Source organism: Sycon ciliatum, chromosome 1, assembly GCF_964019385.1.
Source record: "Sycon ciliatum chromosome 1, ocSycCili1.1, whole genome shotgun sequence".
In the NCBI taxonomy this organism is placed as follows: Eukaryota; Metazoa; Porifera; class Calcarea; order Leucosolenida; family Sycettidae; genus Sycon; species Sycon ciliatum.
This window is the reverse complement of record NC_088643.1, coordinates 23748313-23774440: the sequence shown is the minus strand read 5'-3', so window position 1 is coordinate 23774440 and position 26128 is coordinate 23748313. Positions and strand designations below refer to the sequence as shown.

Genomic DNA, 26128 nt, shown 5'->3' with positions numbered 1-26128 from the left:
CTCAGATTACCGATCATGTGGTTAGATATTTGAGAGGCGAAATACAGTGGAGAAGTTTTTTGGGTACCAGCCCATTTGTCAACAAGAAATGGCAAGCAGATTAATGAGAATAGCGCTGTTCAGAGTGTCTCTCTCCTGTAGAGAACATCACATGAGTGCATGGTGAAAAGCCGAAGTATTCCTACTAATACTACGTCCATGGCTCACGTACAAGACACGTTCAAGGCACATGAACATTTGCGGAGGTAGGCCCACGCACACACACACACACACACACACACACACACACACACACACACACACACACACACACACACACACACACACACACACACACACACACACTGGCAACACGAGCCAGCAATGCACTGCTCTCTAGGTCAACTGCTGGTCGTTCTCGTCCTGCAACAGGACACCATCAACATGCTCAGTTAGCCGATCTATGTAGCTATCCACTACATTTGAAGAGGTGGCCTTTTCCAATGTCCAGCGCCATGCTTCAAGTTTATGGTCAATCTTCTGACGCTCAAAGCGGCGTGATGCCATGGAGAATGACGCATTTTGATCGTGCGCGAGGACGTTCTCCATAAGCAGTGACATGCTGGAACGCTTCTCTCCGCTTGGAAGCAAGCAGAACACTGCGGTGCACACAAACACACGCATGCACAGATGAGCAGAATACAACCACACAGCCACGAACAGGGTCAAAACAACTCCCAGTCTGATGAAGCGGTGTGGTCCAAGGAGCAATGATAGTATAGTAGTATCACCAGGTGCTGTATTTAGAAAAGAAAAGTCTGCCTTGCACACAAGTGTGTGCAGTCTTGCTTACTGGGAGCTGAACAGTTGATAAACAGTTGAATATTTCCCACAGCAACCAGTTGGTCTGGTGTACATTCTACTGGCAATGCAATTAACAGATGAGAGTACTTCCAGTCAGCCATCTATCTAGTGCTCCCCTGCTGCTACAAGACCATGAGAGTAAACACAATCAAGTTTTACCCATGTAAAGATACTGCCTTGGAAAGACCCTTGATCTGCCACTGGATGAACAATCCCCCTCACATGAAAGCAGTGGCCCTGATACAAATATACTGCAGACAATGGAAGCCTCACCTTTGCCAGGTCTGCCGAGTCGGGCAGTTCGTCCGGCAATGTCCAGGTACTCCTCTATGTCAGTCATTTCGTTGAAGTCGGCCAGGATGACGGCTTCCACGCCTGGTATGTCAATACCAGCCATGTCCTGGCCGCGGCATACAACAATGCTCTTCGAGCCAGTATTCACCGACTTGATGGCTTGTGCGGCGCTTTCGTAGCCGTCGGCAGAGGACAGGTCTGCCATGGGCGCTAAGCGGAACTGCCACCAGTTGGTGACGCCCGTCAGGCTCTTGTCCGTCTCCGTGTACCACTCCTTGGCGGTGTCCAGCTGCTTGGTAACATGCAGTACTTCTGCTGCGTCTCTGCAGTGTATCACCACTATCGGTGTGACTCCTCTGGACGGCCGCAGAGACTTCAAGCACCTGATCAGGCTATGCACCTTCTCGCCAGCCTGGTAGTTCTCAAACAGAAAGGACACCGAAGGCGGAAAGCGGTAGAGCGACTCGCCAGGCGCTACCCATGCTTCCCGGCATGCGTTCATGCTCTTCATCCATTGTATTAGGCGCGCGGTGCCCGCGGCTCTCCTGTGCAGTGTCGCTCCGACGTAGACCACTTTGGGCGCAAATGGCCTGGACTTGCCAGAAATTTTCTGCGGAAACAAATTATTGAGCACGTCTATAGCATCACCGCCGGCAAACCTATCGTTGACGATGTTATCCAAGACCAACAGCTCTACACGAGCGCACTCAAGCGCCAGGTTGTGCTTCTTCAGGCCGTCGATGCTGGCCACAAGCAGCTTGGTGTTGGGCAGGATTCGCAGGCGATTGAACTCATGCAGAGGCGTGGCGGCGACGTCACCGAAAGACTTGCCCAGGACATTGAACACATTGCACACCTGCAGCAGCAGCAGCAGCAACAACAACACATCAGCAGCAGCAGAAAACAAGCCATGAAACAGGAAACAGCCAGCATGAACAAACGGGTATTCAGAAGAATAGAAGTACGAATTGCCATACCAGCTACCAACTACGCCACAGCTACAAGTACAGTGCTCCCACTCACTGGCATAGCTCTGTTACCCAGGTCAGAGGCACGGCATCACTGGCATAGCTCTGTTACCCAGGTCAGAGGCACACACTCACTGGCATAGCTCTGTTACCCAGGTCAGAGGCACACACTCACTGGCATAGCTCTGTTACCCAGGTCAGAGGCACGGCACGAACAATAGGGCTTGAACATGCTACGTCACGGCCTGGCAGGAGGCATGACAATGCCGACTTTGGCATCCACTTGGATCCAGCTTTGCATGCATCCATGAACGTTTGTGGTCGAATAGGACTGACGTTTCAGGACATCAAGCCACACCAGCATTCGACACGCAAAAGACCCAAAAGTCAGTATTTGTTGACTTCTGACGTCATCACGTTCAAGCCCTATCCTCCGCGGCCCAGGCTCATTTGGTGCACAGCCACACATGCCTGACCGTCCCAAAGTTCACATCAACTTCAGGACCTAGCCCAGTGCGTGAGTGCGCATGCACATGACCCAACACATCTATCATCTCACACACACATACCATGTAGTACATGTCTCACACAGTCACACACATACGATGTAGCAGCAGGAGTGCATCTCAGTGCCATAACTCCACTGCCTGTGCGTCTGAACTTTGAGCGCCTGGACCCAAGTGTGCAAAACGCACAGAACAATACCAATGTGTTGTGGTGCTGGGTGAAGATTTACGCACGGCCTTCCGGCGGTCAATATCTTATAGTACATGGTGCAATTACGATTGAATTACCTGTGTGACCAAGAGTTCGTTCGGAACAACAACGACTCCCTTCAAGCATCGCTCTGTGGATGATGCTGCCTGAGAAACCCTTGATGCCAAAGACTTCTGGTGCTCTTGAGCAAAGTGGTTCAAGAAAGGCAATAGATAACCTGTTGAGCAAAAATCAGCCGAAGAAATTTGTTTACCAACATCTGCAGCTAAAAACAGATCACAAGTGCTGTTAAGAAATCAGTGATAGAAGCGCCAGTGTAGATTAAGATTGGTACAAGCAGAGAGAGTATGACCGGGAATGTTTGACTCATATCTTGAGCTGCGATAGACTCACTCGCAGCAGATTGTTCTATACGGCATTTCTTGGCAGAAGCATGATCAAGCGCGTAGGTCTTTCCATGCTCGTCATGCAGATACTACGTCAGTTGATCAGCTGCTGAGTACATGACGCATGGGTCTACTGTCTCTTGTTCTACTTGGACTCACGTGGCCGCAATGACCAATGTACCAGTTCTCTGCACTCTGATCTCTGGCTGCACATGATAGCATTAGTGAGCGAAATGGCCATAGAAGACTAATATGATAAACAGAGTACCGGTACTGCGGTGGACCGAGTGAGCCCAAAACTCTTCGTTATCTACTCTTGCTAACAGCAAGCACATACCCTTAGCAACTGTGATAGCACTCAGTTCAGGTCATACCCTTAGCAACTGCGGTAGAATTCAGCTCCGGTCAATCTACGTAATTACAGTACTTACACAGTGTTTTTCCTGATCCAGTCTGGTCGCAGACAAACACATTCTTCTCTTTGATCACCGTTGGAATGGCCTGAGGTGCACGCAGAGAATTTAAAAATGCATGTGTATGCACAGTGAGTGGAATGAATAATTCATACATATATATATATATATATATATATATATATATACTACACAGGCGCGTAGCGAGAGTAGATACTTTGCAGTCAGGTGTCCATACTAGTACGCGGTTGGCCAGGACATGTCGAAATGCCAGTGTACTTGTATATATTTATATATCAATTGAAACAGTGTACTAACTTGGTACTTTTGATATCAATTACACGCTTCTGTATTGTATACATGTATTACAACTGCCAGATATTTCGCCTAGCCTCTAAAGCTCTAGTGGAATAACATGTATTATCTGTATCAAGGACCTCAAATACATCTAGACTTGGTTGGCCAAAGATATCTAGTATCCATACAAATATTTCCCGAGCTACGCCACTGCTACATATACATATTCTAGTGTGCAGTGTGCTCTATACATGGGATTGGCCAGATGATACACACATGTCTATCTCACATGGCAAGTCCCCATCAAATTGGCCTGACCACCAGGACATAGCACTCATCTATTGCACATGAGGTACGCAAAGGAATGCAAGGGCTTATTTGTTGTGACTCAGAGTTTCATGGCTTAACAACCAATCATTAGACAACAATACTTAGTACCTGATGATTGGTTGTTAAGCCATGAAACTCTGAGTCGCAACAAACAAGCCCTTACTTTCCTTTGCGTACTGCTCTTGTGTACTGCGCTTTGCCCATCACAGGCATTGAGCACTATCGCAGGACAAGGCACTGCACTGCAGTCTCTGTGCACTCATTCATTGTGCTGCAGCTGCAAAGTCCTGTGAGTTGCCGCAATACACGTTCCAGAAAAGATGCTGTTCAGCTCTAATCCACCTAGCCATCCATGTCTGCATAGATGATTACGGATATACATGTACTTGCGACATTACAGTACAGGCGGGTAGCACCGCCGTATGGAGGTCGTCTGGACGGAGGGGGGGGGGGGGGGGGGGGGGGGCAGTGGGCTCTCCCCCGTGAAAATTTGGAAATTAGGGTGCAAAATCCTGCATTCTGGGCACTTTGGACATTGCGTTTACAAAAGGTGGTCGGGCCAAAGCCGGACCGGCCGCTACGCCCCTGCAGTAGCAGCAGCAGCAGCACTGGTACTACTACACATTGCAGAACAATGAGTACTTTGTACTTCAAGTAGCGTCACTAGCTACGATAGTAAAACCTGTGTTTGCCGGACCCAGTTCTGTACCAAGCGGAATCCTGTATTGACTGGACGAATTCTCATGCACCAAAGTCCTGTGGATCGAACATGCATCCCTGGATCAAGTGGAATCCTGTCATATCAGGACAGTTTCCGCTGCACCAAGGGCACCCGGTTAGGGGGGGGGGGAGGGGGGGGAGGGGGGGGGGGGGAGGGGGGGAGGGGAGGGGAGGGGGGGGGGGCAGGTTTTACTGTAGTAGACATAGTCCGCAATACAGCACTACGAACCGGTGCAGATCAGAGAGTCATATTTATACGACTCCCGAGTGCAGATGGGTTCAACTGCACTGGACAACACATTCCACGGTGTCAACGGCAGTGATATCAACACAGCTGGTGAGGACAAGAATACGGGCACTGGACGCAGACTCTTGTAAACAGTATCTTACCTTCGCCTGGATTTTAGTCGGAGTTGTGATCTTGTGCTTAGCAAGCTCCTTTACAACAGCACTATGGATGCCAAGCTCGGCAAATGATGGCCGGTGGTGCTGCTGCTGTTGCTGCTGGTGTCCATCTCGCAATGTGGCTGCAACAGACAGTGCTCGAACTGGCTTGAGCTCTGATAAACCATTCAGAAAAGATATAAAAGATTCATAAGTTTTAGGGAGTTGAAAGGAACAATTAACAAAAGTTTACAAAACACATACTGTAATTTCACAAATTTTCGGTGTACTTTTATTTTCGGTGCTTTCGGTGCATTTGTTTCATACCTAAAAATTCAACGCACCGAACAAACACTATTTAAACACACATAATCCAACAGGGAACTGCTTCTCTCGACCTAAAATTTCTGTTCACCTAACCTGGCCTTTTGCCCTCATTCCGAAAATATTATGCACCGAAATATTTCTCAAATTAGAGTATTTTGTTCAATTGCTGCCACAACACACACCATAGACACACGCGCGCGCGCGCGTGCACGCACACACGTGTAGCCAATGGGCATTGAAAAAAGGCAAAGTGGACAGCAAGCACCATGCTTGGGCTTTTCTACAACCCTGGTTGGCAATGCACATTCGATGAGCTCATCAGTGTTATCGTGTGCACTACAGTCAGACCTCGCTTAACCGCACCACCAGAGCCCCGGGCAGCCTGCGGTGGCCAGAACGACCATCAATATCACCCCAGGTGCTTACAACATTGTCGACGTCAAGTCGTCAACACAGCAATCGTCTCGGCCATGAAGGCTGCGGGCATTGTCTTTGACACACCGGTGGTCTACGAACCAGGATTCGAGCTTAAAGCCAACAACAGCACGCTGAAAGGTGAGATGACGCTGCGCAACACGTCCCCCACTCAATCGCGCCCGTGCTTGGATTTGTGAACGAGGGGGTTGGCCGCCTTGGGGCCCCCGGGCTCGTGTTTTGCCCTTGTTTGCGATCCTGTTTTGGGGGTTGTTGCAGGGTAGTTTGACCACTGGGAGTCTTTGCGAGATGTGGGGAGGCTCCTATAGGGTTGGTGCAACTCCCCCCCCCCCCCCCCTGCTGTTTCAATTGCTGACTGTAGTCGAAGTGACGACTGCGGGCATACTAACGGTGTCAGCGCCAGGATTTATGGTGTGAGTTTGTAAGTAACACGTTAATAGGAGATGGGTTTGTCATTGAGTTTGGTGCTCTGTTGGGGCGTTGCTATTTCATTGCACTAAAAATCGTGACATTTGCAGGAGGCGAATCTGTGTGCATAGAGCTGTGTGGGCTTTCAGCACTTTCCTCTTGAGATTCTCAAAGGAAGTTACTTTACTTAGTACGCAGTTTCGTGTGGAGGCTTCACATTCTAATTCAAAATGCAGTGTTGAATTCACAGCTGTCAGCTCAACATACAATGCAATTTCAAAACAGCAGTTCAGTGTCGGCACAGTGCGACCCTTACCTCGTATCCAACCGGACTTTCTCAGTATGCAAACCACCGAACTATGGTACGCCATACTTCGTCCTACATGCTGCTCACAACGGCTACGCTGACAAGACAAGATATTATGAATCAGCAATTATTTATCAAGAATACATTAAATTTTGTGGTATCTCATCTGAAAATAATTGAAATGAAAAATGATCGTATGATGCACTAAATTAATTGGGTGGGGAAATCCCCGTTCCTTGATCTCGCAACACGCCGTCACGCGTGTTCTTCACGCTTTGTTTGATTTTCATTTTGTGTGGGTCATTTCGACTTCGTTCAGGATTTGTTTATTTTAGTTAGGTATTCTTGAGTCCAGTACTAGAGGGCTACCTGTAGTCGTGTTTGTCTGGTGACCAGCATGCAACCATGGCACTCCGCCGTTCAGTGTTACGTATGGTAGGATGCTCGGCCAGGAGACTAGGTGAGATACGTGTTCATGTTATGCAATACATGTGTTCTCTTTTTTTGTAAATGAAAGCATTATGAAATTTGTTCAAAAGGATTGCAATGACATTTCGGGCATATGTTTGAAAATGCTCACTTCTGTGAAAAAGAAGGACCAAAGCTTTACAAGTTTAGCACAACACTGATGTGATACTGACATTCAACGGCCTGATGTTGAATGTCAGTATCACATACCGGTAAGTCAGTGTTGTGCTTACAACAGATAACTAATTTGCTTGTCAACCTTTGGTCCTTCTTTTTTTCACTTTAATCCATGGCTCTCAATCCGAGTCTTATCTGCTCACTACTGTATCAACGTTTTAGGAGACAACATTTTTGATACCAGTAGACTAGTACATGTCATTGTGCATCTACTTGTGTCTCCAAAACCACTGCCATAGTGCCAGGCAGCCATTCATTCACGATTCATATCACAATATCAAGGGTATCGCTTCACCTCTGATAAGGTGACTACTTGTCCCAGAGAACCACTAGAATCGGTATAGTACGTCTGGCACAGTCAGGGTCCAGCTGCATGTATTCCCAAAGCTATGCAAAAGACGTTACTTTAGTAGCGTCTGGCGCTAGCCAGGGTCCACACCGCTTTATTTTGTATCTGTGTATGCGTATGTGCGTGTGTGTGTGTGTGTGTGTGTGTGTGTGTGTGTGTGTGTGTGTGTGTGTGTGTGTGTGTGTGTGTATGCATGTGCCAGTTTGGTGTTCTTTTGCTAATTTCTTGTCAATGTGACTGCACTGGTGGTTTCAGGATCAAAACCGCAGTTCTTGTTGCCATTTTTGTTGAGTCATGATAGTTTACAGTAAATTTAGGCTCTGTTTAGCTTTGCCTTCTTTGCTTTTATGCTGGATGACGTAAATGTGCTAGCTTTGAAAAAATAATACTCTCTCTTGAATATTGCCCTCGCTTGAGTAGTGCCCCGTCTGTGATGGACATTGAAAAATAGTGCCCCAGGGGCACTAATTGTCAAGTACGGTATGCCACATCTGGTGTTTTCTTGAAGACGAAATGCAATCAGACTAAGGATTGAAGCAAGCTTTAGGCTTGGCTCCTCACAATCAGCATTTCAAAGCATCCACTACGTGTAGCACTTACTGTCACTGCCTTGTCTTCAGGTCCATTTGTCATCTATTGTTATCACGATGCATATCACGCTGATCACACCTCCTCACGCCTACATAACTAGTGCGTAGCTGTAGGGTTTGTTATGTTTCTCTGCGCGTGATACTCATATCTTTTGCTCCTTTTTCTGTGTTTGTTCTCTTGTATCTACCCACTGCTGCTTATATCACCTATACGCTGTTCATAGAGGTTATTTTACTGGTCAGTTTCTGCTTCTGCATCCATCTGAGTAGACGGCGAAATGTTGATTGTAAACAGCCTGAAGCTTGTTTTATTCTTTTAATAGTCTGATTCTCTATTAAATTTTATTGCTCTATAATTTGTATCTTGCTTCCTTGGAAGTTGTTTTTGAAAGGGGAAACAGTTTGAAACTGGTTCCCTCGCCTGCTATCTGGATACATTTGCTGGAAAGAAACGTGTACAATCAAGCGAGGTCTGACTGCATTTTATGAAGCGCTGGACCTCCTTTTTGGTGGTCAAATCATCCACTAACGTCTGATGATTCACGTTTTTTTTGTCCTTCAGCCGTGCCACAACCTGTGGTGAAACTTCAAACATGCCAGTTCTCTGTGCAGCCAGTGCGTCAGGCCCGTGTTAACACACTCGCGCCGGTGACATTTCTAGATGATCAAGAGGATGAGCTGACTGCACTCCGACGTATTGTGCGTTCGCACACGCCAAAGACGCTGACTGAAGAAGTCAAGGCCGACGTAGGTTGACCGTGACCATCCATGTGTGTGTGTGTGTGTGTGTGTGTGTGTGTGTGTGTGTGTGTGTGTGTGTGTGTGTGTGTGTGTATGTATGTGTGTGTGTGTGTATGTATGTATGTATGTATGTGTGTATGTATGTGCATGTAGAAGCTTCTATAAGATCCACTCTGATTTAGCCGCCCACACTAGTAGCAAGTATTACATTCACTGGGGGCAGGGGTAACTGCAGTTGGATCCCGGGACGGACACCCTGAGGCCGTGAATCCTTTTTCTGCACCTTGTCCTCGCCCACTTACTGAGGTGTGGTTAGCCCATAAGTGGGATCATTTCTAATTCCAGCCAGAGTTTTGGGGATTTCAGGGGGTGTTGGCCGTTGGGCGGTTCAATAGCCAATTGAGTAATCTTTCCGAAATTCCTTTTGAGTCTCTTTCTCCTCTCCTGGCCCTGCTGGGGAGACCCACGTGACCAATTTTGGCAGTGAGCAAGTACAGTACAGTATGTGTGTGTGTGTGTGTGGGTGCGTGCGTGCGTGTGGGTGTGTGTAGTAGCAAGTATTACCTTCACTGGGGGCAGGGGGAACTGCAGTTGGATCCTGGGGCGGATACCCTGATGCTGTCAATCATTTTTCTGCACCTTGTCCTCACCCACTTACTGCGGTGCAGTGAGCCCATAAGTGGGATCATATTTTTTCAAGTCCACCAGTAGGTTGTCGATTTGTGGGCTGTCGGCCGTTGGGCAGTTCAATAGCCCATTGAATCATCTTTCCAAAATTTCTTTTGAGTCTCTCTCCCCTCTCCCAAGGGGAGGAGGCCCATGGAACCAGTTTCTGGCAGTGAGCAAGTTCAGGTGTGTGTGTGTGTGTGTATGTGTGTGTGTGTGCGTGTGTGCGTGTGTGTATGACGGCTGTCATCACTTTTGGTGGTGGGAATTCTGAAGATTCAACGGTGTGTGTCCGGTGTGTGTCCGTGCATGCGTTGCGAATACTTATGCGCATGCTTCGAAGTATGTGTTAATAATCTGCGAGACAAAAGGGAAAGCCAGTTGATCATTTCTTGCCATTATCATGCTGGCTACTTTGTGGTGAATGTAGTGTTTACTCGACTGGGTTAGGTTTCTGCTCCGTACTCTAACAGTTCGTTTCTGTCGTTTTCTCTTCTGCAGATCCTCAAGCGTGTCCAGCAGATCTTTGGTCCTCACACACAAGAGATTTCGTCTGTAACCTTCCACTGCTGCCCGTTCTTTGTCGCCGCAACCGCCGGAATGCCCTTCGAGCGCCAGACCTCTGGCAATCGCCTGGTGGTCGTCTACGCGCCCACAAGCAACGAGGTGGTCGAGTGTCTCTCCAACAGGTCTCTCCGCCACCCACATCACTATGATCTGGAGGTAGGTAGAGCATGTGACTGGTACTCGGCGTGTATCCAACAGTGCTGCCAAGCATTGAAGATGCTGAAATAGCTAGAAGAGGACACACACCAGTTTTGATATCTGATTCTTGGGTCTTCCTTTCTTTCTTTTCTACATGTTTGCTTAAAAGTACTCTTTAGCAGAAGTGAAGAATTTGAGGTGTTGTACCGTGCTCGTGTTCTGTGCCATTGTGTTGTGCTCAGCATTGCAGGCTTTGTCGCCAGGCTTTAAGTTTTAACTAGGGCGTTGGTGGTGCCACTTTGTGGTGGATCCGACCTACTTACCTCCCACCGCTTAGGAGCTGCATCTGCGCCTTGATCCGAGAGGGTGGTAGCGTTCCTGCCTTGATCCTAAAGGGTGGTGGCGTTCCTGCCTTGATCCTAGAGGGTGGTGGCGTTCCTGCCTTGATCCTAGAGGGTGGTCGCGTTCCTGCGGATGCGGAAAACTCGACCTGCAGCCGAGTCTGACGCAAACCATGAATTTTGTTTGTTTGGTGGTGACACTGAATAGTGGCTTGATCAATGCCCATGCCGGTGCACTTCTTTGCCAATGCCGGGGCACTTCTTTCCATTCAGTGTGGCTGGTCTGCGTTTTTGTGCACTGCAGGAATGGCTTGTGATCCGCGACCTTCCCGTGTTTGTGCTGGGCTTTGCACGTGGCATGGGGTTGATGGTCGAAGTGGCCCAGCCGTTTGCAGATTGCCTCTTGTATCGCAGTGAGAGCCTAACCGAGGCCCTATCCATGGTCGAGAACCCGCGCGAGTTCCACGCCCGGCCATTTCTGTACAAGTCCTCGCTGGAAGCCGTCAATGCATTTTTCCCAAGTAACTGGCAGGTGAAGGAGACCACCGTTTCAAAAGTAATTCTTTTCGATCTGCTCTGTCGCGGTCTCTGGTAAGTCCTACGGGTGGAATTAGCCTGGGCAGTCACCTCTGGACCATGTTCAGACGGAGTGCTGTGAAACCCTGTGTTTAGCAACCGCTGTAAAAGGAGACAACCTGTATTTAGAGATCACATGTCTTCATAGACCACCTGTCTTTGCAGACCACCTGTCTTCATAGACCACCTGTATTTAGAGTCCACCTGCCTTTGGAGACTGGTCATCTCAGGCCTCCAGTCCCACCATTGTTTAGCCTGTGCTGAGAGACCGGCTGGTGGTGTTTCCATGCACTCCGGAGATGGTTGCTGACCTCAGGCTGGTCTGTACTCATGATGATATTGCCTTTCCTGATGGATGAATGCACTGTGTAGCAACTACAAGCACATTGTCAGCAGTCTTTCTTGACTGCTGATGTCAGCAATTTCTTATCATGTCAGTTCTTGTTTACTTGCATTTGTCTAAACTTGGAACCTTAAATTGTTGTGCCTGGGTAAAACGGGGATGCAGTGAATGGGGTTTTCGGTCTTCGACCTCTTTGTGATGGGTCTGACCTATTCACCTCCCACTGACTGCTTTAAGTGCTGCATCTGCTCCTTGATCCTTGAAGGTGGCAGCATTGCTACAGATGTAGAATACTAGAAAATTCATCCGGAGTCTCACGCGAACCGTAAAAGGCTACATGTCTTAAGAACTGTCTATCCATAGCTGATCAATCTACCAATGCAGTGCTTGATTTCAGCCATGTCTGGACTAATGTCTGAGTATTTATTAAGGTAGCTCAAACCTCTTAAATTTGACAGAAGAATGTTCGGTTTTTCGTCAAGCGTAGAGTGTTTTAAATCATGTTGTGCAGCTCGTGTTGGTAGCTTACACAGGACTGCTTCATCTACGTTGCTGACGTGTTTTGTGTGCGTTCCGCCACCGTTCTGTGTTGCCTTTCGTCCAGGATACATCATATCATCAATCGGCATGTGCGCAACGAGCAGCCCTACACGCACTGGCCAGACTTGATCGGTGAAAAGCTCCTGTCGGACAAGGAGGTCGAGCTGCTCTCGGCAACCCTGGTACGTTCCTCGGGAGGAATTTGCAAAATTATCTTTGTTCTTCCCCGTTTGAGAACGAACAAAGAAGGTGCATGGTGTTCAGATTGACTGGTTTCTGATTGTTGATTTCCGCCGGGTGCACGTGAAGCTTTGCCGGTAGTGCCTCAAAGTTATATGTACCGTTAAGTACCGCAAGCACGCCCGCCTCGCTCGAGCGCCCCACCTTGATTTTATAGCCGGGCCCAGGAAGCATGTACACGTATTGCTCGTTGTGCAGTCTATCCCTGCTCAGTTTGCCGTTGAGTGGATGCGAGCTCCACACAAGAACATGCTACGAGTATGTTTGACCTTATTTCACTATTAAAGGCTGCGTTCGTTTTTTGAACTGTTTTTCTACCTGCTGGAGTAGAGTAGAACTGATGTAATAATATATAAATAGAATATACTTGAAGTAATACTATTCGCGGAATCCACGTTAGCATCACTTGAATGTTCAGAAACACACAAGCTATAACCTTCGCTTCCGCAGGCCACCACTATGTCTTTTCGCCTTAGTGGCGAATGCAGACCTCACAAGTGAGTCAGGGGAGAGGAGGTGGGCCTCTCAACCAATCGGGTATGTAACGGCCCATAACCCTGTAAACTGCATCCTTGTTATCCTCACTCGAGAACAGATGTTGGACGAAGAAAAACAGTAGGTACAGTACGATGTACGGTACCAGCTCTCATGGTCCTTCATTCACAAAGCACCGTACCTCTACCAACTTCTACTGACTTCTACTAGCCTCTAATCAGAGGAAAGTAGAACCGCCTGGGGTTGAAATAACGAACACATCTAACGAAATATTCAAACCGGAAGAAGTAGTTTTCTACCGAAAGAAGTAGTTTTCTACCGACTACCGAAACCTGCAGATGATAACAATCGCCCCCTAAGATTATCTCACCGTTCAAACTTAGTTGCATTCTGACTTACGATTTTCCTTTCTCTAGCTATACAATTAAGGTGGGGTGCTCTTGCAGTATTTTACGGTATTTGCAGTGAAAATGCGGCGCAAGCAGTTGTAGCCCAAGCAATTGCATCTTTTAAAGTCACAGTAGTGCCCAAATGTGGCCCACGCGTCGAAACAAGTCTGCTAGTCCATCATCTACTGCATGTACACACCAGGGGAGTACTACTAAAACCAAGAGTACATAACCCCCCAAGAGTGTGCAACTCGACTATGGGTGCTGTCCCGACAGAATTTCAAGTTGACGTCATTTTTTATGATGCAATGCGCACTGCACACGGATTATCAGACGAATCCGGAACCTGTGGTGGACCAAAGCCCATCTGATCCTGTACAAAGGAAAACGTGTGATGCGTTGACACCCGTACACATGTTGTAAATCACTGGTGCAAGGAGCATTGCATCATTAATAATGACGTCAACTTGAAATTCTGTCGGGACAGCAGGGTATGTGGGAGTTGCACACTCTTGGGGGTTATGTACTCTTGCTAAAACTAGTAAAACATTTAGTACTACCTGGCAAGTGCTGTAAACGTTGGCTGAAGAATAAGACACGTGTTGGTCAGCAAGCAAGCGGTTTTGAGGACGAACTAGAACTAATGGTGTGAGAAACAGCAGGGAAGTGATAGAAGATAACAAGTAGGGTGAGGTGTGAAGGAAGTGTGATAAGGAAAGGTGTTACTGTTACAGCTGCCGTACCTGAACTGTTCTGGGTGCACCGCTGGTGCACAACGGCCTCTTTTGTGATCGTTGCATCTGCAAGTTCCCTTTCCTGGAAAATTTGCAACAATTTTGCGAAAACTCCGGAATTTGTGGCAAAGGGCGAAATTTGCGGGATCTGTCGCAGCTGTGAGATCACGAATTTCTGCGGGATGGATTTTCTAGTTTTAATCAGGGAGTCGTATTTTACGACTCCCTGGTTTTAATAATGTCTTCATGCGCATCGTAATGGTACTGCTATTCACAAATCTTGCCAGAACCTCTCATCTCCCTATGCTAACACTAGCAGTTAGCATGTTAATGAAATTGGTGGTACACTGAGAGTCTATATGACCCGGTGCTCGTCTGTCTGCTCATTTCCCCCTTGCCGTTTCTGCTGCTGCTGCTGCTGCAGGAGCCGGCTTGCAGGCCCGATGTCGCCCAGTTCCTCTACCAATGGTATTTCCCATTTTACGCTCGGCTGAATGACCTCTACGGTTCGCCACCAAACAACACACTGATTGAGCGTTTACAGGATTTATCAGCTGAACCATATAAGGGAACATTCAAGGATCCACCAACTGGTAAGTACATGTACTAGGTATTGGCCAGGGAGTCGTCATAATACTACTTTGAAGTATAGTATTTGACGACTCCCTGGTACTGGCAATATGGTACTGTCCAGGCAGACAATTTATAATTCGTTGTTGCCATCTTCAATAGGTCCGTCAAATAGTAGTAATAGGTCTCGTCGGGTCAAATGAAAAAACCTATTGCAGACAATTTAGTTGGTGAATAATTTCGCCCAACTCCAAAGAAAGACAGTCCGTCCGGTGGAAATTTTCGTTCATTGATGTGAAAGTCTAGACACATCGACAGTTATTAGTCCTACATTAAATTTAGTCCCAAAATTCCTTGGACGAAGATGACGAAATTAAATTCCCAACGAAAACTTCCGCTTGTACAGTACCGTAAAGTACCGTTGATCCTCCCCCACGCCGTGTTGCTTCCCAGCTGGTTTTTCAGCAGGGGGTGGGAATCAGATCAAGTCGTTCAAGTGCGGTACGACAAAGCAGAAGATCAGACCTGGCATGCTGGATTGTGCACATTTTCATCCTGAACTGGCACAGACTGTGTACAGCAGTACATGCGTCGGTTCAACATCGTGTATTCGTTGTATACGCCCCTGTCGCTTCACAGGCAGACATTTGACAGGGGGCGGAAATTAGAGTGGGGGCGGATCAACAGTACTTTATAGTAATTGGGAAGGCGGCGATGTCCGTGCTCGGGTCATAACCCGTCTTTCCTCTGTAGCTGATGTGCAGGGGGACTAGCTCACATGGTAGAGCGCTCGCTTAGCATGCGAGAGGTACCGGGATCGATACCCGGGTTCTCCAGGCAATCATTGTTTTCTTTCATTTTTCTGGTTTCTTTCAAAGTTTCCCTTTGTCCGTTGTCAAGGGTACATAACCCCCCCCCCCCCCCCCAGAGTGTGCAACTCCCACATACCCTGCTGTCCCGACAGAATTTCAAGTTGACGTCATTATTTATGACGCAATGCTCCTTGCACCAGTGATTTACAACATGTGTACGGGTGTCAACGCATCACACGTTTTTCTTTGCAATAATTTGTACAGGATCGATCGGCTTCGAGCTTCGGTCAACCACAGGTTCCGGATTCGTCTGATAATCCGTGTACAGTGCGCATTGCATCATCAAAATGACGTCAACTTGAAATTCTGTCGGGACAGCACCCATAGTGGAGTTGCACACTCTGGGGGGTTATGTACTCTTGCCGTTGTCCATTCATTTTATTTCCGTGTTTCATGTTTTTCAGTAGTTGTATTCCCAAGTATAGGTCGCACCTTTTTACACTAAACTTCAAGGGCAAATTTTAAAGAAGGAGGTGTAACTTAGTTACAATCGAGCGTGACTTCTACATAATGTGAAAGAACTAGGGCTGAAACGATCATTCAATAACTCCTAACGATCAACCAATATCATTAACGATCGATGTATTGGTTTTATCAATTCTTGTCGGCTCTACTCGTGTACCTCGGAATAAATTCCATGATACATTTGATAGATTAGAAATTTGTGGCACCGCACTGTTGACGTCTGTGGAAATCTGGCTGGTTTTATCAACATGAACTAGAGAATTTCATGTTGTTTCTAGAGCAAAGAATCTTGTCATCACCCTCTGGCAACTGCTCTTATCTCCAACCTCTCACACAAATGAACCAAAAAGACAAAGTCTTCTCTCCCGATCTCTTTTTTCAAAGCCACAAATCAATTTTACCGCGCTTGGAAGTACATGATTGTACTCGTATTCACTATCGGATGGAGTGCAAGGGCTAGAATACTGTCACTGATATGCATGCATGATAAATCGTTAGCACTCGTTTTGAACACTAACGATTATCGATTGCACTCTTAACGATCGATATGCGAGTTATCGGTATAGTTGTTTCAGCCCTAGAAAGAACCAATATGGCTCAAACCTGAAAACAGGGGTGCGACTTATACTCGAATGCAACTTCTAATCGGGGAAATACGGTATGCGCATGTGTCTGGTGTGCTTCAGAGAATACAGCACAACTTGAGCTGGCCAAGTCCTTACTGAGCCCGTACCAGAAGGATACGGACAGCATGATGGATCATGTGCGAAACACTCGCATCATGCGCCTCGTCAAGACGGGCAGCTCGCCATTCTGCCTGATTAACCCGGAGGATCTGGTCTACGTGTCCATGAGCGGATCGCAGCTCTACAACGTCAGCCTGCCGACCAGTGATGAAGACGTCGGCTGCGTGTTCCGTTGGAACGACCCAGAGGTATGAGTGGCAGTGCCTCTTCACTGCACTTCTTGTTTGATTTTGCAATGAACTTGGCCGGAAGGTATTAAAATGGTAAAATGGTGGTTCATATACCAGGAGAATAGACTGTGTGCAGCCATCTGTGCTTCTAATACACAGTGAGGACTGCTTCAAGTCTAATGGATCCCCGCTCGGTGTCAGCAACTGCGGGTGGGGGGCATGAGGTGGTAGTAAGGGTCTGGAATGCACTACCAATGACTGGCAGAAGAATAGAATTTGAGTAGATTTGACCTCGCATTTGGCACCGTAGTGAGTCACTCGTGCAATCGTTTTTAGTGCACTCGTCTGCCACTCTACCTTATGAAGCGTGTGTGATGATGTCATTGCCATGACCTATTCAGTAGCTGTGGAGAACTGGCGGTTTTGCAGCACTGCTCTACCTGTACATTATAGTGTTGGTGTAAGCATTGATCCATCCTGCATAGATGGTGTGCTCTCTGGGCCCAGATCTTGAAGCTAGAACCTCTCCCAGTACGAACGCGAGAGCTTGTTTTCGTGCCGATACATACTGTATCCTGCAGGTGTCCTTGTCTGACTGTGCTGTCAATGCTGCGGGTGTGTCCTCTGTTATGTTGCCATCTTCCTCTTGTGCTCGTCAATCTGCAGATGATTGTGCGCCAGTATGCCTGCCTGGAACCGGTAAGGAACTGAGCTAGCAGTGCAGTAGTGTAGCAGTTAGATGCCACGCACTCCTTGACTCAATCACCACCCCTGGACTATCCTTTGTAGCGCTTCACGGCACCAAACCTGTTTTTCGCAAACACAGAAAGGACACCTGGCTGCAACAAACAGGGAACACGACACACTGCAACACGCATGCGCACTGCCACAGGCCCGCGGACGTGCACTCAGGAGCCACATCGACACAACCACGTGCATGTAGTATGAACATCTACAATGCATAGTCGGTTATAACAATAAGAGGACGAAAAAAGTGTTTTAACTCTGAGTTTCACGCACTAAGCGATCATCAGAAAACAGCAATGAGTAAATCTGGATCAGTACTGGTTTAGATACCCACAAACTTGCAAAGTGTAAATGACTGCAGTAGCTCTGCCTCTCGGTATTGAGCACTCTCTTGGACAGCCTGGAACCTCTCTGTTTTACATAGTCGGTTATAGACGGGAAGGGTCACTGTTACTTCGTGACGGAGTCAATGGCGGGGAGAGTGAGGAGGGTTTGATAAAGACCGGTTGGGAGAACTCCACTTTCTGCCAGAGTCCAGTGACTTCCCCACCTCCTACGGTAAAGTCACCTTTTTGTTGAAGAAGTCCAGCCATATGTCAACTCCCTACGGTAGAAAATGAGTTGCTTTTCAAAGCACACCTTTCTTGAGCCGGTTCCTATTTCCAGTGCGTCCGATTGCTCACCCTACCACCTAAGATTAGATTCAACTTAAAATTTAATTCCGCTCAATTGCATCAGAACTCCTGTACATGTAGGTACCGTTAATGATTGGTTGCCCCCCCCCCCCCCCTCCCGTGACCTAGGGATACCACAAAATGAGAGAACATGCGCTCACGAGCCCTCGCTTTGCTGGTGTTATCCAGGCCTCTCCGTAACACATGGCTGCTGTCCGGTACATGTATTGGTATTGCAGTCGCTCGCTTGTCATCGTTTGGCCACACGGTGCATGTAATGCATGCCGCTTGTACTACTGCCGCTCTTGTGTCTCTACTGCCGCTCTTGTGTCTCTACTGCTGTTGTTGGTGCTGGCCTTGGGCGTTGTCGCTGTTAGGATGTGTACGAGTTGCGACCGTTTGCACAGCAGTCCGGCGACCGAGCACTCGCTTCGCTGGTCGGATTCGAGGCTCGCAAGTTTGTCACTATGTTGCTGGGCGGTGCCATTGAGTGGGTGCAGGTGAGTGAATTTCAAAACTCTACTCCGTGTGGGTGTTTTGCGTTCAGCACATGAATTGTCGTATTGGCTGGAGTATTTCACTGTAAAGCGTGTTTCTAATGTTTTTTAACCGTTTAGAGGTGAAACAAATGACATCATCGTATTTGCTTTGTGTGCGTGTGTGCGTGCCAGCACTAGTTGCTATGTCTAACATAGCTGTTCGCTATCATTGCTCCTGCGATGGGCAGGTCTGAGGTCTGAGGTGCGTGTGTGTGTATACTGTATACACTGTACAGTGACACAGTAGAGAGCATGTGATGCTACTCAAACCACTCCAAATGTGTTCCTATTCCCTGTGCTCACTGCAGGTGATTTTTGCCAGGGACGCGTTCTACGAGACGTCACATTTCTCGGTGAGTGCTGTGGCAAAACCTGTGCCTGGCTTCTCTCTCTTGTGTGTGTGTGTGTGTGTGTGTGTGTGTGTGTGTGTGTGTGTGTGTGTGTGTGTGTGTGTGTGTGTGTGTGTGTGTGTGTGTGTGTGTGTGTGTGTGTGTGTGTGTGTGTGTGTGTGTGTGTGTGTGTGTGTGTGTGTGTGTGTGTGTGTGTGTGTGTGTGTGTGTGTGTGTGTGTGTGTGTGTGTGTGTGTGTGTGTGTGTGTGTGTGTAAGCGTGATTGCTTGTGTGAAAAGAGAGAGAGAGAGACGCACAATCTGTGTTTCACTCACATCTTAATGTGCTGCAAGAAATACTCTGTTCTGCCTTCCATCTTCATTCCTTTCTTCTTTCAGAAACTGGTCGAAAAACGTCACCTGCTTCTGTCTCACACTTTAGTCGATGCATATATTGGATACCTTAATCGAGCTCTTTACAGTGCCAAGGCGATGGATGCTATCGATCAGGAAGAAAGCCCTGTCAAGTCCTTATATCACGTATGTTCTTGTACTGTATCACGTATGTTCTTGTACTGTATCACGTATGTTCTTGTACTGTTTCACGTATGTTCTTGTACTGTATCACGTATGTTCTTGTACTGTATCATGTATGTTCTTGTACTGTTTCACGTATGTTCTTGTACTGTATCACGTATGTTCTTGTACTGTATCATGTATGTTCTTGTACTGTATCATGTATGTTCTTGTACTGTATCACGTATGTTCTTGTACTGTATCACGTATGTTCTTGTACTGTATCACGTATGTTCTTGTACTGTATCATGTATGTTCTTGTACTGTATCACGTATGTTCTTGTACTGTATCATGTATGTGTGTGTACTGTATCATGTATGTTCTTGTACTGTATCACGTATGTTCTTGTACTGTATCACGTATGTTCTTGTACTGTATCATGTATGTTCTTGTACTGTATCATGTATGTTCTTGTACTGTATCACGTATGTTCTTGTACTGTATCACGTATGTTCTTGTACTGTATCATGTATGTTCTTGTACTGTATCACGTATGTTCTTGTACTGTATCATGTATGTGTGTGTACTGTATCATATTATATTTCTATCCTCGAATCACGTATGTTCTTGCGACAACCACTTGGTTGTTGCTTTTTGCCAGCATGCGTATGCTGAGATGCTGCTGCCGCTGCCACTGTTGCCAATCGTGATTGTATTGGTGCGGCAAACACAGCACTTCACAGGCATTGTGTGATGGAGTTCTTGACGACAACTCGTGAAGTACAGCAACTCAATTTGATTCTGGGCCTTCTTCTATTCCATTGTGTTCACGGTAGATGTATCACAAGTTGATACAGCTGGAGCAGTTGGTGCGTGGTGAAGCACCGACTCCGGTGGTAACTGGTGAAGCTCGCGACTTGATCATGAAAATTCGTACTTCGGATCGATCGGTAAGTTGCTGCTCAGCCAAGTACAAGTAGGCAGTGTTATTTCAATGTGCGCACGTGTGTGTGTGTGTGTGATGGTGGTGGTGGGAGGGGGTGGGGGAGTATCTATTTACCGTAGTGTCTTGTATTAAAGCCGGTCTCGTTTAGTGACCTGTTTCGAATACAAGCCTGATTTTCAAGATACACGGGTGGCACATACGCCTGGTTTTAGTATTGAAGCACACAGGATTATTATGTGGTTCAAATACAAGCCTGGCGTGAATAGAAGCCTAGCACTGACACCGGCTTCTACAGGAATAAGCCCGGCTTTAATTAAGGTTAAGCAATACACGACATTACGGTATGTGTGTGTGTGGGGGGGGGGGGGGGGGGGAGCAGTGTCTATTGATGTGTGTGTGTGTGTGTGGGGGGGGGGGGGGCAGTATCTATTGATGTGTGTGTGTGTGTGTGGTGGGGGGGGGGGGGGGGGGGCAGTATCTATTTATCTATGTTCCAGACTAAAATTGGGTTACCCGTATACAGTCTACTGTTACAGTCTGTAAAGTGAGAAACTTTCGCTAGAGATTAAATCTCGCTATTTTCGTGACCATCACACATTCACGTATATAAATCGCCGCAAACTGCTTTGTGCATTGATTGTAGACAGTACAAGATCCAACTGAAGAGATCAAATCGCAAAAGTTTCTCATCGTGGATCAGCGCAATTCTTGAAAACGCAAAAGTTGCGCACCACGAAAGTTTATCGCTTTACACCAGGGAGTAGTACAATACCGGTATTGTACTACTCCCTGCTTTACACTATACAGTAACTTCTTCAGGATGAATACCAAGGGACCGAAGGTATTTGTTTGCAATAACGAGAGTTCTTCGGATCCATATTAATTTTTATACTCAGTGAATAACCAGTGATTTATCCAATCGAGTTACGAATACTAGTTCTTCTAAAGCCAAAGTTTATCAAGTATCAGTGTTCTGCTCAACGAGATTTCACTGTAATGTTTGTGCCATTGTTCCACTGTAATGTGTGTGCCATTGTCAGGAGATCTCGCAAAGTAGTGTTCTGATGTGCCTTCCTGTCCTTTACGCCTCTACCTAGGTGGAGTTTGATTATCTAGTGCAAGTAGCCGAGAAACGCTATAACGAGGCAGTGCGCAAGCATCGTTACGAGCCCTGCCACTTCCCACGGCAATCCGACAAGACGTTTTTCGTGCAGTGGCTATCTGAGCTCTATGATTTGGACATCAAGGACCTACCGCGAATGGCCAAAGAGGTCCGCCGGTCCTGATCTACACCATATTCTGTATGGCGGATGCATGAGTTTGTATTTCGCTCGGTGGTATCATTGCGCTGTTGTCTTTCTTTCTCTCTCTCTCTTTCACTCTCCCTTTCTCTCGCCCTCTCACTCACTCACTCACTCTCTCTCTCTCTCTTCATTCTCTCTCTCTCTCTCTCTCTTCTTCTTCTTCTTCTTCTTCTTCTTTGATTCCACTGCTGGATCAGTGGTGCTAACGTTAGAGATATGTCCTGTCATTGTACCATTATTCATTTCATGATCCACGCTTGAGCCTGGTGCACTTGATCACTGTAGACTGGACTCTGTAGAACTAATTTCTTCTACCCGTTGACGCCACGTGTTCCGTGCTGCCGCTGTGCACAAATGCGATTTGTCTGTACCGGGACTGGTCGCATAGGCCAGGATCGCCCTCACACCCCAGGTTTGGCTATTCACTATGTCACGTGTTCAGATCGAGCCCTGTGATGTCGGGCACGGCTACAGGCTACACCAGGAAAACAAGATCAAAGCTCCTTGAACAGGTGGTGGTCTGGTCAAGGCATTGCTCTTGTTTTTTTGCTCATGATGGTGGCCAGATAAGAATGATGCATACAGTCGCACGTACCGTGTCACACACACGCATACATGTACGCAAACGTGGACATTTTTCACGTGCAGGGACTGGAGATGTGGACTGGAGATGTGGACTGGAGATGTGGACTGGAGATGTGGGGTATTGCAGTTGCCAAAAATACAGAAAATAGTACTACAGTCAACTTCGCTTATAACGACACTCGGCGGGGCATCAAAAAAGTGTCCTTATTCGTGAAGTGTCGTTATACCCGAAGTCTCATTTATAATGTATTACAGTTGGAAGGTACTTTGCTCTGGGCATGGAAATTCTGTCATTATTCGCGAATTGTCGTTATATCCGCAGTCGTTATTAGCGAAGTTGACTGTACTCTCTTCATACCGGTTCATTGTGCATCTAATCTGATCCGAATTGAAATCGAGTACAAGTGATGTCATTGCACTCACAAATGACATCGTCCGACTCAATCTCCCATGTCACCACAATGACATCATTCCTATAATTAAGAGTCCGGGATTATGGACTTTTGCTATAATGCTTTGCATTAAGTGGCAAACCAGTCGCCACTTTTAAAAGGTGCCGCTCAGTACAAAATGCGTCAAATAATGGTATAACCAAATAGCCGCTAATAGTCGCCGCTACCATTATTATGTACATGTGGGTGGCTGGCTTTGATGCAGAGTCTTGGTACACAGTTTCCAAAATGAAAATACTTTCGCCAGTCTCTGCATGCAAGCACTAAAGTCGTACTCGTCAAGTACACGTCTTGCTATTTGAGGTGGTTCTGATCAACTGTGCTCAACGTATGGACATGAGGGGGGGGGGGGGGGGGGGACACTCAACTACTAGTATGTACAGATGTTAGTGGGGCATGAAATGATATACTTGATGCCGATCTAGAATGATGTGAGAGGCATGATCTCCTGTCTTGTGGACTTGTAATAGATATGTGCAGGGTGAGGCGACTAAAGTGTCAAGTTGTCCTGTTGAGCAGAATTTGTACCGGCGTTACTTGAACTGCCATGGCCATCATCATCATCATCATTGTGTGTTAGGCCATGTAATCAAGGGGCGTGTTCAAGGAAATACGGTACTGGTGCTGGTCTTGGAGATGGTCCTCAAAAACTGCCGTCGGCATGTAATTACCGCTCAGCGTGGGTGTGCTGCTTGCTGTGTTAGCGTATTGTACGCTGACAGTAGTCATCTCAGCCGTTACCAGGTAGAGCCGGTGTTCACGAGGCATCGTCGTCATCGTCTTCACGCTGTGTGATGTAACCGACAGACACGTGCACACACACATACATACATACATACATACACACACACACACACACGTGCGCGCGCGCGCGCGCGCACACACACACAGACATCGTGTTTATTGTACATGGTTCAGTGAGCAACACTTACATTACAAGCAACAGTAGCAGACTGTGTCCTACTTCAATTCTGAACACTTTGTGCAAAACCGCATGCGACCAAAGGCAACAACAGTACTTGACATTATTTTCTGGACAGATTTACTCCAAAATTGATGTGATGTGGCTGTTGGAAAAGGAAGTACTGTAAAACACGATATTTTCGGTGTAACTTTAATTTCGGTGATTTCGGTAGAGAAAACAAGCACCTAAATTTAGATTACACCTAAAAGGCACCAGCGTATGCACTGTGTGTGAAGGGAACGCTGGTCACCTAATTCTAAATTACACCTGAAACCTGGCAGGTCCCTGACACCGAAATTTTAATTTTAATACACCTAAAATTACATGTTTTACAGTATTCACACGGGGGACTCGAACTTTCGGACTTCACACCAGTACACTGTACTCACAAGGAAGTCTGCGACGTCTGTTTTCTTGATGAAGTTGTGGTGTGACGAGTCAGCTGGACAGTGCAAAGGGATGCACGCGTAACAACAGCACACAAGCAAGTAGGACAACATTCGCCTGACGATTTCATTATCACGATGATGTCATCACCACGGGGAGAGTCCCTTTAGCATGCAACGGTAACGGTATGTCCCTTGCGAATAAATAGAATGTGTGTCCTGTACAGAGAGTTGCGGCTTTGCGGATGGTGTGTCCCTTCCAGGCTCAGCCAATGCTCGGTGACACCCCATGCTCAGCACTCACCATTTCCAAGTGACGCTGACTTCTTGCGGAGAGATGCAGCGGTTTCGGCCGCCTCATTCGCATGCGTCTTTGGTAGGCTGTGGGCTCGCGACACCGTCGGCGAGCTTGGAGGCTTTGCAGCGAAAGCAAACGGTTTTCGGAGGACGAGTGGCGACCCAGAGGGCGATGCGACCGGAGAAGCCTTCGGACTGTGCGTAGGTGAATCAAACATGCCCTGGCGAGTGAGTCTGGGGTATGGCACTGCTGGAATAGGCCGTCCGTTCTTGTCGAATATCAACTTTGTCGGTGTGTTTGGGTCGGAGTTGCTGCGCGATAGGTCCAGATTGAAGTTGGCGGTTTGTGTTCTGGATGTAGTGGCGGATTTCGGTCGCTGTCCCATGGCCGGGGCAGCTTTCTTTGGCGTGATCATCAGCTGACTGGCAACTTGATCCAAACCATCGGTTAGGTCGCCACTGTCAGTGGATCTCTCCGTCACACCGGAGCTATGTCCAGCAGCGCCGGCAGCACTTGAGCCATCGGTCTGGTCCATGAATTCATTCGACTGGTCGGTACGCGGTGGCAGCGCTGGGCCGGCAGTGCTGGCGTAGCTCGCCGAACTGACCGACCTCGGTAGCGTTGCCGCCTTGACCGGCGTGGAGCCCATGAGCGGAGGCCCCAGTCCGTTAGATGACGGCGGTGGCGGCACGATGTCGTCATCAGGCTCGCTCTCGTCTGAGCTCTGGTCGGCCGGGGTGCTTGCAGGTGTCTCGTTGACCACAGCCATTGCGTTTTCAGCAGCCTTCTCGGCCTCGGGTGCTGGCAGTCGAGCCGGCCCGCTGCCGTCCCACTGTTTCTTCTGTCCACGGGCTTTTTGCGGCACGGCATAGATGTCCGAATCAGGGTTGTCGCTCTTCTTCCTCGATGGTGCTGCCGGCACGCCTAGGTCAGGGACTGTCAATGTTGTTGTTGTTGTTGTTGTTGTTGTTGTTGTTGTTGTTTGCTGTACATAGAAAAGGTGCACAGATACATGTACAAGAGAACTATTGTGAATCTGTTGGAGTCAAGCTTTGTCTTTATCTCATTCACAGAAGAATCGCAGGTGATGACATGTAGGATGCATTACCACAATAAATTTTGTCGCTTCATGTCATGAAGCGACAAACAAACTTCTGACATCTCCCCCCCCCCCCCCCCCCCCAGTAGCAATGTTGCATTCTTAGACATTGCACAGCGTAATCGTGCGATATCAAGTATTCAATTGTGGACGTCGACACGCACCTCAACAACGCCAGGCAAGACGTGGCGTTTGCCCTCCATCGCCAGCTTGGTCAGCTCATTGGTAGCTAGGGCATCGGCCTCCATCCTGGACGGGCGCTTTGCCGGGTCGATCAGCTTGC

The 26128-nt window shown here is 47.6% G+C and overlaps 3 protein-coding genes and 1 non-coding gene across 4 annotated transcripts in view; 2 read left to right on the top strand and 2 right to left on the bottom strand.

Annotated features, from left to right (window-relative positions):
* Window positions 1-6979, bottom strand: LOC135819156 (probable ATP-dependent RNA helicase DDX28). The gene is made up of 6 exons (XM_065332319.1): window positions 6839-6979; window positions 5359-5528; window positions 3640-3709; window positions 2900-3039; window positions 1117-1993; window positions 1-638 (listed from the first exon to the last, which is right to left on the bottom strand). The coding sequence occupies exons 1-6, from the start codon at window positions 6891-6893 to the stop codon at window positions 376-378; spliced, it is 1575 nt and encodes a 524-aa protein (XP_065188391.1). The 5' UTR covers window positions 6894-6979; the 3' UTR covers window positions 1-375.
* Window positions 6980-7118: 139 nt separating this feature from the next.
* LOC135819146 (uncharacterized) lies at window positions 7119-22383 on the top strand. Its single transcript, XM_065332308.1, has 13 exons — window positions 7119-7289; window positions 8976-9160; window positions 10322-10543; window positions 11171-11457; window positions 12390-12507; window positions 14608-14776; window positions 16777-17024; window positions 17673-17705; window positions 18805-18927; window positions 19275-19319; window positions 19694-19834; window positions 20648-20761; window positions 21855-22383. Exons 1-13 carry the CDS (start codon window positions 7235-7237, stop codon window positions 22041-22043), a joined length of 1929 nt encoding a protein of 642 aa, XP_065188380.1. The 5' UTR covers window positions 7119-7234; the 3' UTR covers window positions 22044-22383.
* On the top strand, window positions 15517-15589 carry Trnaa-agc (transfer RNA alanine (anticodon AGC)). Its single transcript has one exon. It is a non-coding gene; the product is annotated as a tRNA-Ala (tRNA).
* Window positions 22384-23086: 703 nt separating the features above from the next.
* Window positions 23087-26128, bottom strand: part of LOC135819137 (espin-like) — a 9182-nt gene continuing 6140 nt past the window's right edge. Inside the window, exons 8-11 of the mRNA XM_065332296.1 lie at window positions 26010-26128; window positions 24753-25731; window positions 24452-24504; window positions 23087-23885 (exon numbers count right to left, since the gene is read on the bottom strand). The exon at window positions 26010-26128 is cut by the window's right edge and continues 73 nt beyond it. Coding sequence (XP_065188368.1) covers window positions 23856-23885; window positions 24452-24504; window positions 24753-25731; window positions 26010-26128 — 1181 coding nt within the window. The 3' untranslated portion in view covers window positions 23087-23855. The remainder of the gene's footprint in view (window positions 23886-24451; window positions 24505-24752; window positions 25732-26009) is intronic.

Excerpts from the sequence above, each read along its gene's own strand:
- LOC135819156 (XM_065332319.1), bottom strand. The coding sequence starts at position 6,893 with ATGGCGTACCATAGTTCGGTGGTTTGCATACTGAGAAAGTCCGGTTGG. Across the intron at positions 5,529-6,838 it reads AAAGTCCGGTTGGATACGAG|AGCTCAAGCCAGTTCGAGCA; the intron begins GTAAGGGTCGCA and ends ATGGTTTATCAG. Across the intron at positions 639-1,116 it reads ACTCGGCAGACCTGGCAAAG|TGTTCTGCTTGCTTCCAAGC; the intron begins GTGAGGCTTCCA and ends TGTGCACCGCAG.
- LOC135819146 (XM_065332308.1), top strand. The coding sequence starts at position 7,235 with ATGGCACTCCGCCGTTCAGTGTTACGTATGGTAGGATGCTCGGCCAGG. Across the intron at positions 12,508-14,607 it reads AGCTGCTCTCGGCAACCCTG|GAGCCGGCTTGCAGGCCCGA; the intron begins GTACGTTCCTCG and ends CTGCTGCTGCAG. Across the intron at positions 18,928-19,274 it reads GTGCCATTGAGTGGGTGCAG|GTGATTTTTGCCAGGGACGC; the intron begins GTGAGTGAATTT and ends TGCTCACTGCAG.